This window comes from Erythranthe guttata, chromosome 14 (genome assembly GCF_056151865.1).
Source record: "Erythranthe guttata isolate IM_541 chromosome 14, IM_541, whole genome shotgun sequence".
Taxonomy (NCBI): Eukaryota; Viridiplantae; Streptophyta; class Magnoliopsida; order Lamiales; family Phrymaceae; genus Erythranthe; species Erythranthe guttata.
In genome coordinates this window covers 5369761-5387529 of record NC_142546.1, presented here as the reverse complement: position 1 = coordinate 5387529, position 17769 = coordinate 5369761, and the positions used below count along the sequence as shown (strand labels likewise).

Here is a 17769-nt window from a genome sequence, read left to right as displayed (position 1 = left end):
TAATTCAAAATTTAACTTATAATTTTAGAAAAGTCTCTTCCAGTATAATCTTGCATAAGCAATTTAAATGGTACAAAATTTAAGAAAAGAACATTCAAGGACATTCAAAGAAGTATGATAAGTCATTATTCTTCGCTAAGGTACACTTAGGAGAAACATTAAGGGCTGCAATATATTATTTTTAAAAGGGGAAGTTTAAAATCTTTTAAGGATGTTGAGTTTGAGGGGAGAAATTTAGATTAGAGACATTGTCTTTAAAGAGGAATCAATTCGATTTCTAATACTTCTTTTGACAATGTACATGTTTTTATACTAGTCATTGTTTGAAAAGTAGATTTAGAGTTTTGATAAGACAATGTTGAACAATTCCTAATCAAGCTTTGGTAATAGTCACTTGAGAGCAAACTCAACAACCTTAAGAGAATAAGGCATTAAAGATGAGTTGAAATTTAGAATGACAAGACATTAGGATCTTATCGAAATGCCATAAGGTGTGAATTTCTTTGGTTACAAATAATTGAGACCAAATGTAATTCAAATGGGCAATATTGAAAGATATATGGTACGTTTAGTCATTTAAAGATTTCACTCATATCGACTCTATTAAGAAATTTATGGACAAAAGGAATATGTTTCTCAAATGGTAACATTTATGGAACAATAAAGTGCAACCATACAATCTTAATATTTAAAGATTTGAAGGATATTGATTGTGAACTAAAGTAGTCCATTAATGAAATTAAAACTCCCGTTAATGATGTTACAATCCTAAGTTAATTATCTCATATGCACTTTGAGATAAACAAAGTTAATGATTGTACATACCCAAGGATCAGTGGGAGATAATCTCACAACAAAGGAGACTTGTTTAGTCTCATTTCAGTGCCCAATAAATATTTTTAAAGTAAAAGAATGTACGCATTCGGTTAAGGCGTGCATAAAGTTAGGCAGATATTTGAATAACCCTATAAAGTGGATCACTTAGCAAAGCAGCCAAATGGGTTATATAGTAATTATAGGGAATATAAGTTATAAATATATGCTCATTTATCAAAATCAGATATTTTGGGAGATCGTGTGGTTTATTTCTGATTTTGAGTTTTATGATGTGTATAAAGTATAGATCCATTTTGGTTAATGTAGACCTAAGCGATTGAGCTATTTCGACATAGGTGTTAAGCAAACACTTTAAGCTCTTTTCACGTTGGTTAAAACTTTATGGTAATTTTTGGAATCTTATTTTGGAATATAGCTATAAACTTTTGTCACTTGGCTGCACATTTTGTTTTGTATTAAAGTTATACGATGACAATATTTAACAGCTATAATTTCGAACAACAACAAAAGCTTGTGAAAGTTCTTTGTTGTTAAAGGTACAAAGTGAACAGTATATAGAGCATATTAAGATAAACTCCACAATTGCGGATCCGCTTACTAAAGGATTAACACATAAGGTATTCATGAGCATTGCTCATGTAAGTGTTATGTCATTTAAGGATATTATGGTTCAGTGGGAGTTTGTATTTATGTGTATATATAAACACATTTTGGTAGCTCTATGATATGTTTGGACACAAAGTTGTGTATTAAGTTTTCTGCAGAAATAAAGTATTTGGTTGCGCTTTGTACAATTATGTTAAGGTTTGGTCTCAATAAAGTTTAAAGTAGGACCAGTTGGAAATAGGCATGTTAAGATCACATTACATGTAATTTCCATGCTACACACCATGATTTGATCTATGTCGTTTGGCTATATTGGTATATGTGATTACTGTTGGGTTTAAACACGCTCAATGTGACGAAAGCCTCTTTAGTCCTATATTAGTATGGTCAATGGACAAGATTGTAAGGAATACCTTTTATAATGATAGCAATATTAGAGCTCATAAGGTATACACATTTATAAGGTATATAGCATATGTGGCCCAAGTGGGAGATTGTTGGAATTATTTCAATAATTATGTGGGCTCACATATGTGACATAAATGTGTATGGCTATCTAAAAGAAAGTCCAAATTAATTGTGATCTAATAAAGATTATTGGGTTGGACTTATGGGTATTAGACTATAATTATGGGCCTAATGTGTAGAGACAATTAGGGTTTAATTGTGATTTATTGATGGGGCTGAATCACAATTATAATATAACTGGACTCTACAGTTATATAAAGGGTCGTGGTCCCCAAAGAAACGCAATCATTCCGTCTCTTCTAAAATCCATCGTTAGAGAGATAATTAAGGAACTGCGGATTCTTTGGAAGACCTGTCCCAAATCCAGTGGAGATTCGAAGATTCGATTCCGTTATGTAAGGTACGCTTCCGTGTTTATGTTTATGTTTAATTCTCGTTGATTCAAGCATGTTGGTTCTTGGGAATTCGTATGTATGTACGATAAATTTTCTAACAGATACTTGATAGGGGTAGCTTCCGTTAGTTTTTACGTCAAAATTAACTGTCATTGTCAAACATCAAAATCCTATATTTTGCAGATGATCCCCTCGTGCCTACATTTTCCCTTTAAATTTTGTAGATAACCACCATGAAGTTTGACACGTGCGGTTAAGTTTAACGGAAAAACCAGCGGACACTACAGCTATGAATTATTTCGTATTTTTAAAAAATAATCTAATGCACTATATATTAGAAAATGATAGATAATATCTAAAAAAATACTTTTAAAGTGACAATTAGTTGGAAATAGAGCCTAACAAAAAACCGAAGATTTTATTGACTGATTCAAACATTCAAGGGATCATACACAAGTAATGAAATTACTTGTAATAATATTGATAGGAGAGTGCGTACTCATTACATAAGAAAACCACAGTTATTACTTAATTATTACGACATACTTATTTTGAAAGCAATCCTATTTTATTTGAATGCATATAGATATATATGCGCAATGGCATTCTCATGATGAATATGTAAGATTCATTAGCCATTCCCGATCCAGGTGAGCGATTGGAGGTGGCGAACAACTTCGATGTCGAGCTGGAATCCCTTAACGAGAGCTTCAGGGAGCACTGGAGGATCAGATCCAAACACGGACTTAGATAAAGTGACGACACCTGGATTTTGGCTGTTAAGACTAGCTATTGCAGCTGCGGTTTCGTTTCCGAGGTTGTACTGGAAATGAATGAGACCCTTTGGGAACACAAATACATCTCCTGGATTCAATATCTTTGCAAATAGCCTGTTTTTGTCACCTGGATTCGAAGGGTTCGATGAAATGAAGCCCGCATAAAGAGTGCCTTCAGTACATAGAAGAATTTCAGATGCGTGTGGATGCGAGTGCGGTGGGTTTACTCCCCCAACTGCAAAGTCGATTCGTACTAAAGAAATTCCGAGTGTGTTGAGACCAGCTAGCTGATTGATAAAAACAAGACTCACTTTTGTCCCGTATTGACTTATTATTTCCCCGGGTTTGTTCAGACCCGTATGGTAGAAGTCGTCTGCTGTCACTGTTTTCGGGTCCTTGCATATCTTCCCATTCACGAGCACTGCCATGAATGCATTGCATTAAATACATTGGATTTAATTCGAATAAAAAAAAACACGAGGAAATAATTGTGAATTGATTAATTACCAGCAGCATCGGTATCCTTGACAGCTACGCAGAAATCCTGCAATGGGTTGGGATCGTAGGCATCTGCTAATAAAGAAGCAAAAACAGAAAGAACTGCAAGGAATAACAAATTAATTCCAGACATTTTCATGTTAACAAAGTACGTACTATAGGTATGTATTTTTAGAGGTAATTTATATTGTGATATGAAGAAAACGAAAAGGGGTATGTATTTATAGCTGAAAATTAATCCTCAATTATGTTTGTTCAGCAGACTATTTTAGACCATGAGATATATATGTATCTTGGTCATCACTCAATTATTCTGAAAATGATTTAAATTAAAGTTGTATTTTTTGTCATTTAATTAAAATGAGGAGTAAGTTTTATATACTTTGATAACATATGGTAGAGAATGCCTACTTTGCCACCTATATATTGTCCGGATATAATCATATGGGAAACTGAACAATACTTATATATCGTAATTAATTGTAATTATAATCGTAATTGTAGTTGTAATTGAAATTGTAGCAATTTTGAGTTTGGCTTCTGATTTTTCATACAGTGCTCTCTGAAACGATTTTGTGTTTTGAAAAAAAGTCATTGAGATCTATTTTTATATGAAGTAGGAACAACATAAAGTACATCTGATACATTTTTTTTTTAAATACAAATAGGCTTAGAATATAATATTTTTAGTTAAAAGTCTCTCAGTCATCAAATGATATATAACACTTGGTGAATATAACACTACGGGTTCAATTATGGCCCATGGGGTGTTTTAGAAACATAATTATGAAATAAATTAAAAAGGACACATGTCAAAGAAAGAGCGACCCGGTGAAAATCACCAAGTGTAGCATCGTATTCCCCGTATAAAGTGTTGATGGCCCCGTTTTTTCACCTTCTTTGTTGAGTTAATGGATTCATATCAATTCATCTCATCTAATTATGCCCTCAAACAAACAAAAACAAGATCTCATCTCTAACATTTTGAATAGGGGTGTAGATCGGACGAAACGAATCGGAAAAAATATATTTGCAAATTCTCCAATTTTTTCGTAAGTTAAAAATGTGTTTCAATTTCCGTTCCAAAAAATTTGGAGTTCAAAAATCTGCTAGGATTTCGGGATGCCCGGAATCGGCGGAATTTTAGAAATTCTAGAAGTTGCAGTAATTTATAAATTATAATCTATGTTACAAATTCGGATATAATGAAATATTTCACAATTTTTGTTTTCTATTTCCTTCAAGCAAAATGTAAGAAAATCCAAAAAAGAATTCAACAAAATCAGGATTCGCAATTCCAAATTCCTTTACAAAATATATCAGAAAAACTGGGATAAAAATACGATTTCAAATTCAAATATTTTCAAATCGAATTTAGCGTTTGGAAATTCCATTCCGATTTCCACCATTAATTTCGAACGACTTTCATTTGATTTTCCCCTTCCGGTAATTTGGCATTTCAAAATAGACAAGAAACCTACTAATCACTCGCCTTAGGGGGAAAATTGAGAAAAAATTAAAAAAATAAAAATTAAGATCCACTGTGTGATCAGCCATTTTATTGGATTTATCATTTATGTAATTATTATATTGGAAACTAATAATGTGGTCGTTATGAGGGCCCCGCTGTATTATTGAAAACTTGATAATGTGTTCGGGCCTATGTGGTACGGACACGGGAGCGCGGAAAAACTCTATTTTTCAAAAAGTTAGATACGAGAACATGGGGACGCGTAAATAATAAAAATATAGGGATAGATTCATAATTTCTAAAAAATATTATAATGTTTAATATCATTCCACAATACATTCGGGGTATATAAATTTATTTTAGTATGGAATTAAACATCTACAGAAATATTAAAACACCACTAGAAGTGAAAAGAAGACATAATATTTTGATTTATTTTGTGTGGAAACGTGTTTCTAATTTTTTATTATTATCAGAAAGGTCCCCGAAACTTTTAAATATTTATAAAAACGGCCCCGAAATGTTTTCGACAGGTGTTATGGAGTTTCGGTTTTCGAAACGTGGAAACACGTGTCGGTTGATGTTTCCGTGCATCATAGGTTCGGGGACATGTGGCTCTACGATTTATTTGATGTTACATAAGGTAAAATATACATCCAGTGAATATCGTTAATCTGCAATCACACATGCTTATGTGTATATATGTTCTTTAGAAAGTTATTTCACCCTATCAAAGATTAAAAATCACCCGATATTTTATCGAGTGATGTAGCATCTCAATGTCCGAGCTCCACACTCCACAATCATATTAAGATGGGACTCTATACTTCTAACATTTTTTTTCACAGCTTTTCAAAATTGAACTTCGGTCCATGACACCACTCTCTCTTGTTCCACCCATGCACTAGGCCGCCCCTTACAAGGCATACCACCCAAGGTTGTAAAAAGTGGTAATCGGGTTGGAGGCGGTTAGGGACCGACTCACGATTAATCGGTGCGGTGGCAATTAATTCGTGTTAAATCGAAAATAAATCGGTTTTTAAAATTTAATATAATATATTTCAAGATATTATTTATAAATACTTAAAACATATATCAAAAGATATTGAAACATAGTTATATCTCCATCATGTATATATCCTAATAACATAATAAAAGATTATAATAATAATAAAATATCATAATACATAAATATCTTTATAAAATATAAATAAAAAGGAATTTTTTTGAATCTACATTTATTCTTGAACATTCTTGGCATACATCATTAGTTCTATAATAATAACATTTAACATAAACAAAATAAAGCATAAACTCATATATTTTTTTTTTATTAAAATCCCAACTTTTATTTTGAATTATAAAAAAAAAAAAAAAAAAAAAAAAAAAAAACCGATTTTTGACCGATTTTTGCCACCGAAGTTTGACCCGCCCTAAAGGTTTGACCGCCTCAGACCGCCTAAAATGGCCTCACAAGCAAAAAACCGATTTTTCAAACCTTTACACTAAAATCGTAAAGGTTTTGGACCGCCTCGGCTGATTTTTAGAACAATTTTACCACCAGAGAAAATTGAAGAATATAATTTGCTCATATTTTGAAATTCTTCCAACTTTTTTTCCAAAATGAAAAAAAATGTGTGGTAAACTTTTCAAATTTGACCTATTCTTTTAGGAATTAAAAAAAATATTTAATCAGTTACAACATCAAATGTCTTCATGTAATACAAGCAAATATAAATTATTTTTTTCAAAATACTTTAGATATAATTTGACTTCAACATTTATCAAATCGAAATAAAGACCAGATGCACCACTAAGATAAGATGGTGGGGACCCACACATCATTCTATCACATGTTAGTTATTTCCAATTAATTAATACATCAATCCAATAAGATGGCGGCTTATAAACTAGTCCAAAAATTCCCCCATTTTGAAATTGCATTGAGATCAACATTGTATCCAAATTCATAAGCCAAATCCAAAATGAATACAAAATTACAATTACTTCATATATTTGTCATCAAGTTCGATTCATATTCATATTTTTATTTTCCATTTTTTTTCCTTGATAAATAGGTGGAAAAGTAGGCCTTGTGTACCATGTATATACATGCATACACGTACGTGAACTACTATAAATACATTACCTCGTTTCCTTTGCAGCATATTATCACAAGTACAACTACCTCTCAAAATAAATGCAAAATATATATAAACAAGGTATTATAATTTGTTTATAATCACATGAAAATGTCTGGAATTAATTTGTTATTCCTCGCAGTTCTTTCCGTTTTTGCTTCTTTATTAGCGGATGCCTACGATCCCAACCCGCTGCAGGATTTCTGCGTAGCTGTCAACGATTCCGATGCTGCTGGTAATTAATCAATTCACAGTTATTTCCTCGTTTTTTTTTTAATTCGAATTAAATTAAATATAATTATGACTCTATATATATGATAATGCAATGCATGCATGGCAGTGCTTGTGAATGGGAAGATATGCAAGGACCCGAAAACAGTGACAGCAGACGACTTCTACCATACGGGTCTGAACAAACCCGGGGAAATAATAAGTCAATACGGGACAAAAGTGAGTCTTGTTTTTATCAATCAGCTAGCTGGTCTCAACACACTCGGAATTTCTTTAGTACGAATCGACTTTGCAGTTGGGGGAGTAAACCCACCGCACTCGCATCCACACGCATCCGAAGTTCTTCTATGTACGGAAGGCACTCTTTATGCGGGCTTCATTTCATCGAACCCTTCGAATCCAGGTGACAAAAACAGGCTATTTGCAAAGATATTGAATCCAGGAGATGTATTCGTGTTCCCAAAGGGTCTGATTCATTTCCAGTACAACCTCGGAAACGAAACGGCAGCTGCAATAGCTAGTCTTAACAGCCAAAATCCAGGTGTCGTCACTTTATCTAAATCCGTGTTTGGATCTGATCCTCCAGTGATGCCTGAAGCTCTCGTTAAGGGATTCCAGCTCGACATCGAAGTTGTTCGCCAGCTCCAATCGCTCACCTGGATCGGAAATGGCTAATATAATTAATATTAATTCTAGTGCCTATATATATTACAAATAATTTGTTAAATAACAGCCTTCAGAATTGTTGCTCTACTAAAATATGTGTGTTTCGTCATAATAAATGCCGTACGTTTTTTTCTAATAGTCTGTATATCATTCGATAAAGTTGTCTTTGTTTTGTTTGATTCGTCAAACATACTCCCTTCGTTTCAAATTTGTTTGTCGCTTTGCAGAAATTGATTCATTCTATATAGCGCTTTTAGAATTATAATCTATATACTCCCTCCGTTCCTAAATATGTGTCGTTTTTCACCTTGACACAAATCTTAAGAATCTCAATAAATATGTATTGATTTTAAGAAAATATGTATTAATGGACCAAAATACCCTTGTGTATTAATTAATGTAGGAAGAGTGATATAAAGTTAATAAGGGTAAAATTGAAAAATAAGAAATTAATGCAGCATTGGAATTGTAAAGTGACAGATAATATACAAAAGAAGTTCTCAAAAAAGACAGATATTATGAAACAGAAGGAGTAATTTAATACACATTAATTTTATCCCCGGTCCTTACAATATTAGTGAAACAATATATTTTAAAAACATTGATTCTTTCAAACATTTTAGTCATATTATATATTTACGTCCTAGATCCATCTATACATGATAGACTACTTTTGTAATTGAAGCCTTAAATTACATGACTTTTATTTTTTACAATTAACTTTATGAAATTTGATGTTGCACAGAAATGTAATTATTTATTTAATTATTTAATGAAGTAAATAAACATTTTATCCAATATTTTAAAAAATATACTATGTAATAAGGACAATAAAGAAATGTAGAAAAAACTTTGAACTAATCCTTCTCACAATGACATCATTAGAAACGTATCCAAGTTATTGTGGGATACACAGTATGGTAATTAACCATGAACATGTCAATAGTTAACTACTACACGAGAAAAATAAAATGAAGACCATTTCCACAGGAAAACCAAATAACGTTACCAGGCAATGTTGGAGACTTTTCAACTCTTTCTAAGATAATTATAATTGTAAGAGAAACGTAGTTGACTATTTCAATTTGTATTCACTATAAATAGGCACCATTCTTATATATGCAATCTCATAATTAACTCAAACCAATTAAGCAATATAATCTCACTGAATATTAACTATGAAGATGACTCTTGTCTCCCTCACAGTTGTATTTGTTCTTGCATCTTTTGCTACATTGGGATATGCATCCGATCCCAGTCCTCTCCAAGATTTCTGCGTTGCTGTTAAGGATGCCGACGCTGCTGGTAATTAACTACACTTTCCAATCAATTATGTTTATATTATTAATTGCGTTACATGATATTTATATATGTTTTTTTTGCATGCATGTAGTTTTTGTGAATGGGAAGATTTGCAAGAACCCTGAACTGGTTGTGGCCGAAGATTTCATTTACCGGGGACTGAATAAACCCGGAAATACGTCAAATCCAATTGGATCAAGGGTCACTCCTGTCAATGTCAACCAACTACCTGGGCTGAACACTTTGGGCATTTCTGCTGTACGTATAGACTATGCACCAAACGGTCTGAACCCACCCCACACTCACCCACGTGCCACCGAGATTCTTGTGGTGTTGGAAGGCACTCTTTATGTTGGCTTTGTCACTTCAAATCCAGCTAATCCCGCCATTAAAAACAAGCTCTTCGCTAAGTATTTGTACCCTGGGGACGTTTTTGTCTTTCCAGAGGGTTTGATACATTTCCAATTTAATGTGGGAAAGACCAACGCGGTTGCCTTTGCTGGTCTGAGCAGCCAAAATCCAGGTGTCATTACTGTTGCGAACGCGGTGTTTGGTTCGGATCCACCAATTAATCCAGCCGTTCTGACAAAGGCATTCCAGGTCGAGAAGAACGTGATCGACTATCTTCAAGCACAGTTCTGGTGGAACATTGATTAAATACAAAGTTGATCATCATATATAAGAATCTTGTTAATCAAACTAATAAATCAAATTGTCTTAAATAAAACAATAGTAGTGTTTATGTAGTCTGTGTACTTCATTTGTCTGAATAAATGATACTGAGATTTAATTATAGTTTATGTATGATTATTTTTATCCACTTGTAACTCACCTAGGGTTAGTTTATTGTTACAACGTTATGGTATCTTTATTCACTTGCAACTCACCTAGAGTTAGTTTATTGTTACAACGTTATGGTATTTTTGTTGAAATGTGAGCTTTATTGTTACAACGTTATGGTATTTAAATGTCTCAGACAGTTAAATTACTGTTGGAGACATCAATTTAGCAGTCAAGACAATAATATTAATTAAAATAATTTTTATAAGAAAAAACAAGATTTCAGAAAAAAAAACAGGTCAATTTAAAGTTAAATTACTGTTTCTGACAGTTAAATAACTGATGGAGACAGTAATTTTACCAGCCAAGAGAGTAATATTAATTAAAATATTTTTTTTAAGAAAAAAAATTCAATTAACAGTTAAATTGTTGTCTTCCACAGTTAAATAACCGCTGGAGACAATAATTTAGCACCCAAAACAGTAATATTAATTAAAATATTTTTTTTTATGAAAAAAAAGGTCATTTAACAGTTAAATTACTGTCTCCGACAGTTAAATAACTGTTGGAGACAGTAATTTAGCAGTCAAGACAATAATATTAATTAAAATACTTTTTTTAGAAAAAAAAAAATCAACGCCGGAGACACGGCTCTCAACGGTGGTTGACCTACCAGAAAAAAAATTCAGAAAAAAAAAAGTTTTCAAAAAGAAAAAAAAATGTCAACGCGCCGGTCTCCGGTGGTGGCGGGTCAAAATTGGGGTTAAAATTAAAATTAGGGTCAAAATTAGTTAATTGGTCAAATTGGGGTAAATTGAGGTGTAAATCATGAAATTGGAGTTGAATTGAGTTACAAGGAATTGGGGGTAATTTTGCTATATATAAAAGGGTTTTCCTTATTTGCAAATAAGTTTGAATTAGCTGGAAATATTTGAAAGACAAAAAAGTTGGATGTCACTTTTTTAATTAAGTACCCCTGTCATGAGCCTTTTTGAGATTAATCCTTATAACAAATATCAATTAAAAAATTCAATGATGGATGTTTGTCATATAGCCCCTAATTAAGATCACCCTTATATCTCTATTTACAGTAGGAAAACTAATTAAAATGGCTTATCCAAAATTTTATTCTAGTTCATATAAAATCTGAAATTTAAAAAAGCTAGATGCATTGATACGCGTTTTCCTCACGTATAAATTACGGTAAGTATACAGTATCGCATTTTGCAGAACAGTGGTTCCGGATACGCGTTTTCCTCTCGTATAAATTACCGCAAGTATACAATAACGCATTTTGCAGAACAGTGGTTCCGGATATCGATCTACATGGACCTATAGATTCGCATGTTGAGTAATGTAATTATATTATCGTTATATAATCTAGCCGATCGTAAATAATTGGAATGGTGATAAACCCTAGTTTAATACCATGCAAGATCGTAAACATGCAAATATAGGATGTACGTAAATAGAATAGCGACAACTCAACACGGGAGGGCTTCGATTTAAAAGGGACTTCAAGGGCAAAATCCACCTATGTATAATAAAAAACGATCTATAAATCCGTTATCTAAAATCACATCCCTATTTGTTAACCCAGACGCTAAAGTACTTTAACCCCCGTCTCCAGTGTAGTTAGAGTCTACCCACAGGTCCGACGTCTCCGTTCCGAACCTGCTATTAAGAGAGCATTTATGTCAAGTCCTTAAGGGCTACCCGAAGTGCATCACGTCTCCGTTTCCACACCCTGAGCTATATTTTCCTAACTTCAAACAAGAAATCCTCTCTCGAGTTCATTCCTATTTAATATCAATCCGAGAGCTGATCAAACAATCATAATCATTTAATACAAGAAAACATAAACGAAATCAAAACACGATAAATAGATAACAGAAATGACGATCTAAATCAATATATACAAGGTTTCATTACCCTAGAAGAAAATGTTCTTAGTTCATAACAAACATAGAGTCAAAAGAATGTACACAAGAAATGAAGAACAAAACGTAAAGAAATTGCGTAAGAAAAACCCAAGTCGAAACCCTCGTTGAAGATTCGCGCGAAGAACTGTCGAAGACCAAAGAAAGTCGAAGAAGAAGTAGAAGAGTGAGGGCTTGCTTCTATTTATAGTAAGGCAAAGCTTTTTGAGGAAGCTTTGCCTTTTAAGATATTTTTTACACATCCCGAGGCCATATCGCGATATGGGAATCAGTATCGGGCGATATGATAAAAACCCAAGCTCTCTGTTTCGTTTCTCCCCATATCGCGATACAGGATGGCATATCGCGCGATATGGCCAAAATGCAAGCTTTCTGTTTCATTTCTTCCCATATCGCGATACCGGATGGCATATCGCGATATGGTGACTGTCTGAACTTGAAACTCTGTTTTGACCCTTTTTTTAGCCCGAATTTGACAATTTTGCATTTCACAAAAGTTGTAGACCTTGAAGTTGGGTTTCTAAATCCACTTGAATCAGCGCAATCGGAGGTCCTAAGAGAGAGTTATGCTTGAAATACCAAGCACTGCCAAAACCCACGAGAATGCACTTTTGCACGTTTTGATTTGATTCTCGGCTTCGCTTCCAAAATCGTTTCAAATCGGCAAAAATAGCTTCTCTTTACCTAAAATATAAAAAAAAAAAAACAAAAAAGATATAACATTATACAAATAAAGCCGAAAACTCGGACTAACTAAGACCAAAACTCGAAGATTTGATAAGTAAAAATCGTGCAAAACGAACACTTATCATACATTCAAAGGTCATGCGAAAACAAAACATATTTGTTACGGTAAATATGCTAACCACCTAAAATTTGCCCGTTTTTCTGAATTGCCATCTCAACAAAAAACACTTCCAATCTCACTTGAACTTAATAAATTGTACCACGCTAACATATTTTTTTGAATTTTCAGGCGAAAATGACTAATTAGACCCACGTGATGTTACATGCAATTTGGAAGGATTTTTTTTTTAATCTTTTCAAAAATGACTCTTGTCTCCCTCGCAGTTATATTTGTTCTTGCATCTTTGGCTACATTGGGATATGCATCCGATCCCAGTCCTCTCCAAGATTTCTGTGTTGCTGTTAAGGATGCCGACGCTGCTGGTAATTAACTACACTTTCCAATCAATTATGTTTATATTATTATAATTTCCTTTACATGAGATATATATATTTTTTTTTGCATGCATGTAGTTTTTGTGAATGGGAAGATTTGCAAGAACCCTGACCTGGTTGTGGCCGAAGATTTCATTTATCGGGGACTGAATAAACCCGGAAATACGTCAAATCCAATTGGATCAAGGGTCACTCCTGTCAATGTCAACCAACTACCTGGGCTGAACACTTTGGGCATTTCTGCTGTACGAATAGACTATGCACCAAACGGTCTAAACCCACCCCACACTCACCCACGTGCCACCGAGATTCTTGGGGTGTTGGAAGGCACTCTTTATGTTGGCTTTGTCACTTCAAACCCAGCTAATCCCGCTATTAAAAACAAGCTTTTCACTAAGTATTTGTACCCTGGGGACGTTTTCGTCTTTCCAGAGGGTTTGATACATTTCCAATTTAATGTGGGAAAGACCAACGCGGTTGCCTTTGCTGCTCTGAGCAGCCAAAATCCAGGTGTCATTACTGTTGCGAACGCGGTGTTTGGTTCGGATCCACCAATTAATCCAGCCGTTCTGACAAAAGCATTCCAGGTCGAGAAGAACGTGATCGACTATCTTCAAGCACAGTTCTGGTGGAACATTGATTAAATACAAAGTTGATCATCATATACAAGAATAGAAGTGTTTACTGTTTAATTAAGCTAATAAATTATATTGTCTGAAATAAAAGAATAGAAGTGTTTACTGTTTATGTACTCTGTGTGTGTACTTCATTTGTCACAATAAATGATATTGAGATTCAATTATAATTTGTATGATTATATTTATCCACTTGCACAACTCTCCTGGAGCTAGTTAGTTTATTTTGTATATATATATATATATATATATATATATATATATATATATATATATATATATATATATATATATATATATATATATATATATGAAAATGTAAGTAATATCACAAAAGGGGTGGAGTTTTGTGTAAGGTCTAACTATTACAAAAACTCCACTCGTTCCAGTTTAATCATTATGGATGTTCACAAAAGTATATATAATTAATATCATAATTTTCGCTGTTATGTGGCGCCGGAAAAAGAAGAGATAAATTTTTAATTTCACCGAAATTATGCCAACATGGCACACAATGTAGAGATATCTTGAAGATAGAGGAGGAAATTGCACCGTGGCATTCAATTTGACTTCAAATGTGCTATTTTTATTTTTAGCATTTTTCCATGTGCGATGATGCATGAGATAGCATTTTAAAAGTGAAAATAATGATTAGTTTAATACATGATAATAATATATATATAATAAAATATATTACTGATATCGGTAACAACATTAATATTTTATAAAAAAAATAATAATACAAATTGATTCCCAAAAAAAATATATAAACTTAATAGTCATAATATGAAATTGATCATTAAATAAATGAAGCAAAGAAGAATTAGAGAATAAACTGGAAAATATGAGATAAAAATAATAATAACAATTAAAAAGATATAAATGTAGTATATTATGATTGTGCTAGTTGAGATTTGGTGTGAAAGTAATTAGAAACAAAATGGCAAAATATACACATATATACAAAAAATATTATATTTTTACAAATATGCGATTAGGATTTCTTAGGTTACCCAATATTTCTTTCTTTTATATATATATATATATATATATATATATATATATATATATATCAGTTGGCTTCAAATTACTGTGCTAAAAACCATAAAAATAATGAAAACCTTAATTCAATCCCAAATATAAAGAAAATATATGAATTAAGAACTTGAAGTAAATGTGTTTGGATCCAACAATAAATAAAGTAAAATAATATAAACAAATATTTTTCTTTGTAAACAAATATTCACAAAATTTTCAGGGTATTGAAGGTCAAAAGTATAAACTAAACCACCCTTAAAAAAAATATTGTTTCTAGATCGTTTACGAGTATGTGTTGATTATTAGACTGATGAACAAGTAGCTAGAAGAATTCTTCAAGACATGCAAGTTATTAAACGAGACTGATTCGGTAAAACAAGTCTTATCACCGGAAAAAAAAAAGAGAGAAAATCGACAATGTTTAGTAAGATATTCTTAACTGCTCCTCTTTGCTTAATCAAAGAAGATTATGTGTGGATGTTTCAAACCTATACTCACTTTGACTATATATTATATCCAAATCCTAATTAAATCATTGAAAATGAACCCATGTCACATTAAACAAATGAAGATAATTAAGAGAATTATTTAATCTTCATAAGTACTGCGTCACTAATTAACAACTACGCAAGAAACAATGACCATTTCTGGGAGATCGAATATATATATATATATATATATATATATATATATATATATATATATATATATATATATATATATATATATATATACTTTTCAACTGTTGTAAAATAATTACAATTATAAGAGAAACGATTCGCACCATAATTTCTATAAATAAGCATCATTTTTGTACTAATCTCATCATTTCGGGGGCTAAACAAGCCTGGAAACACGTCAAATCCACTAGGATCAAGAGTCACTCCTGTTAACGTAAACCAACTTCCTGGCCTCAACACTCTGGGCATTTCTGCTGCTCGTATAGACTATGCACCTTTAAACCCGCCCTACACTTATTCACGTGCCATTGAGATTCTAGTTGTGTCATAAGGCACTCTTTATGTTGGCTTTGTTACTTCAAATCCAGCTAACCCCGTCTTGAAAAACAAGCTCTTTGCAAAGTATTTGTATCCTGGGGACATGTTTGTCTTTCGAGAGGGTTTGATACATTTCCAATTTAATGTGGGAAAGAACAATGCTGTAGCATTTGCTGATCTGAGTAGCCAAAATTCAGGTGTCATTACTGTTGCGAACGTAGTATTTGGTTCGAATCCACAAATTAATCCAGCTGTCCTGATTAAGGGGTTCCAAGTTGAGAAGAACGTGATTGACCATCTTGAAGCACAATTTTGGACGAACACCGACTAAACACACGTAACTGACATATAAGAATCTTGTGTAGCTAATAAATAATATTATCTTAAATAAATTCATAGTACTCATGTGGTATACTTTGTACTTCCTTTGTCTTAATTAATAAATAATATGATTGTTTAAGTGTGTGATCCTTTCATCTAGCTTAGTTAAAACTTTATCCCTAATTGTCCATTGTCAATGAACCAATCTGAAGCTAAGTAATTAAACTTAACACAAGAGAGCACACGGTTGAACAAATCAATATCTAGTCGAAATCCTCATGAAATGAACAACCTTGCATTGTGATGGTGGACATTTTGGGAAAGCTTGGGCTTGGGCCTAAGCAACCCAAATCTTCATGGACCCATATATGCGATTAGGGATTCGTGGATCGCGATCTCGATCCGTGACTTTTTGGTCACTCTATGTAATTTGGCCCTACATCGCGATATGGATTCTGCGTCAATTTAAAATACTATTGTGATCCTCTTTCAACCCGAATTCGACAAATATGCAGTTCGGAAAAGTGGTAGCCCTGGAACTTGGCATTCCAACCCCACTTGAATCAGAGTAATCGAAGGTTGTATACAAGAGTTATAAAAAAAATACCAAACACTGCAACAATCCACTTGAATACACTTCGCAAATGTTTGGTTTGATGTTTGACTTCGTTTCCAAAATAGTTTCGAATCGGCAAAAATAGCTTATGTTCAGCTAAAACTGAAATAGAACAAGAAATACGTACATATAAAGTCTAAAACTCAGACGAACAAAGACGAGAACTTGAAGATTCCATAAGTAAAAATCGTGCAAAACGAACACTTATCACACCCTCAAACTTAGATCTTTACTCGTTCTGAGTAAATAAAAAAAAATACATCCTAAAAAGAAATAAAAATGAGATAAAACAATAAAATAAAAATAGACCACTTACATAGGTAATCACGATTGCATTTCATTGAACCAGACTTCAGGCTTGTTACGACGTCAAATTTTTTGGTTGTTCTTTATAGGCCCTTTTACACGTCAAATAGTGTATGCGTTCGTTGAAAGACTGACGTTTAATCTCATGCTATGACTGACGGTCGTGTTCATCGCCTACTCATCCAGTGCATCGCGCCCACTGAACAAGTGCATCTTTACTCTCAAATGCAATCGAAATTATGAAAAATTGACTATTATGAAAATTTAACTGAAATCATGTAACTCGAGTGTTTCCGTATGTTCATTAACATTTATGTATACTTCATGTTTTCAGATAAATATAGTAAACAAAATATTAAAGCAAAGAAAAAAAAAGTTCGCTTAAATTCACACGGGCACCTTCTCAAGTCTCGTGTATATTCACATGACCGGTACTCACAAAGGTGCTCATGTGAATTCACATGAAAACACACACACAAAAAAAACAAATATATATTCATTTGTTTTTACAAACTCAAGAAAAAAAATTATGTTTTAGTGTGATATTACACGACCAGAGAAA

At 32.9% G+C, this 17769-nt stretch overlaps 4 protein-coding genes and 1 pseudogene across 4 annotated transcripts; 4 read left to right on the top strand and 1 right to left on the bottom strand.

Moving 5' to 3' along the window:
- Positions 1 to 2705: 2705 nt before the first annotated feature.
- LOC105956538 (germin-like protein subfamily 1 member 17) lies at positions 2706 to 3840 on the bottom strand. The gene is made up of 2 exons (XM_012980384.2): positions 3590 to 3840; positions 2706 to 3503 (listed from the first exon to the last, which is right to left on the bottom strand). Exons 1-2 carry the CDS (start codon positions 3717 to 3719, stop codon positions 2938 to 2940), a joined length of 696 nt encoding a protein of 231 aa, XP_012835838.2. The 5' UTR covers positions 3720 to 3840; the 3' UTR covers positions 2706 to 2937.
- A 3319-nt stretch (positions 3841 to 7159) lies between these two features.
- Positions 7160 to 8225, top strand: LOC105956486 (germin-like protein subfamily 1 member 8). Its single transcript, XM_012980340.2, has 2 exons — positions 7160 to 7427; positions 7533 to 8225. Exons 1-2 carry the CDS (start codon positions 7298 to 7300, stop codon positions 8096 to 8098), a joined length of 696 nt encoding a protein of 231 aa, XP_012835794.2. The 5' UTR covers positions 7160 to 7297; the 3' UTR covers positions 8099 to 8225.
- Positions 8226 to 9233: 1008 nt separating this feature from the next.
- On the top strand, positions 9234 to 10211 carry LOC105967754 (germin-like protein subfamily 1 member 13). Its single transcript, XM_012992368.2, has 2 exons — positions 9234 to 9394; positions 9483 to 10211. Exons 1-2 carry the CDS (start codon positions 9268 to 9270, stop codon positions 10046 to 10048), a joined length of 693 nt encoding a protein of 230 aa, XP_012847822.2. The 5' UTR covers positions 9234 to 9267; the 3' UTR covers positions 10049 to 10211.
- A 2941-nt stretch (positions 10212 to 13152) lies between these two features.
- Positions 13153 to 14098, top strand: LOC148764991 (germin-like protein subfamily 1 member 13). Its single transcript, XM_088813590.1, has 2 exons — positions 13153 to 13281; positions 13372 to 14098. The coding sequence occupies exons 1-2, from the start codon at positions 13161 to 13163 to the stop codon at positions 13935 to 13937; spliced, it is 687 nt and encodes a 228-aa protein (XP_088669716.1). The 5' UTR covers positions 13153 to 13160; the 3' UTR covers positions 13938 to 14098.
- Positions 14099 to 14916: 818 nt separating this feature from the next.
- Positions 14917 to 16373, top strand: LOC148764990 (germin-like protein subfamily 1 member 16; annotated as a pseudogene).
- The last annotated feature ends 1396 nt before the right edge of the window (positions 16374 to 17769 follow it).

Coding starts and splice junctions, on each gene's coding strand:
- LOC105956538 (XM_012980384.2), bottom strand. CDS start 3,719: ATGAAAATGTCTGGAATTAATTTGTTATTCCTTGCAGTTCTTTCTGTT. Junction 3,504..3,589: donor CAAGGATACCGATGCTGCTG/GTAATTAATCAA, acceptor CATTCATGGCAG/TGCTCGTGAATGGGAAGATA.
- LOC105956486 (XM_012980340.2), top strand. CDS start 7,298: ATGAAAATGTCTGGAATTAATTTGTTATTCCTCGCAGTTCTTTCCGTT. Junction 7,428..7,532: donor CAACGATTCCGATGCTGCTG/GTAATTAATCAA, acceptor CATGCATGGCAG/TGCTTGTGAATGGGAAGATA.
- LOC105967754 (XM_012992368.2), top strand. CDS start 9,268: ATGAAGATGACTCTTGTCTCCCTCACAGTTGTATTTGTTCTTGCATCT. Junction 9,395..9,482: donor TAAGGATGCCGACGCTGCTG/GTAATTAACTAC, acceptor GCATGCATGTAG/TTTTTGTGAATGGGAAGATT.
- LOC148764991 (XM_088813590.1), top strand. CDS start 13,161: ATGACTCTTGTCTCCCTCGCAGTTATATTTGTTCTTGCATCTTTGGCT. Junction 13,282..13,371: donor TAAGGATGCCGACGCTGCTG/GTAATTAACTAC, acceptor GCATGCATGTAG/TTTTTGTGAATGGGAAGATT.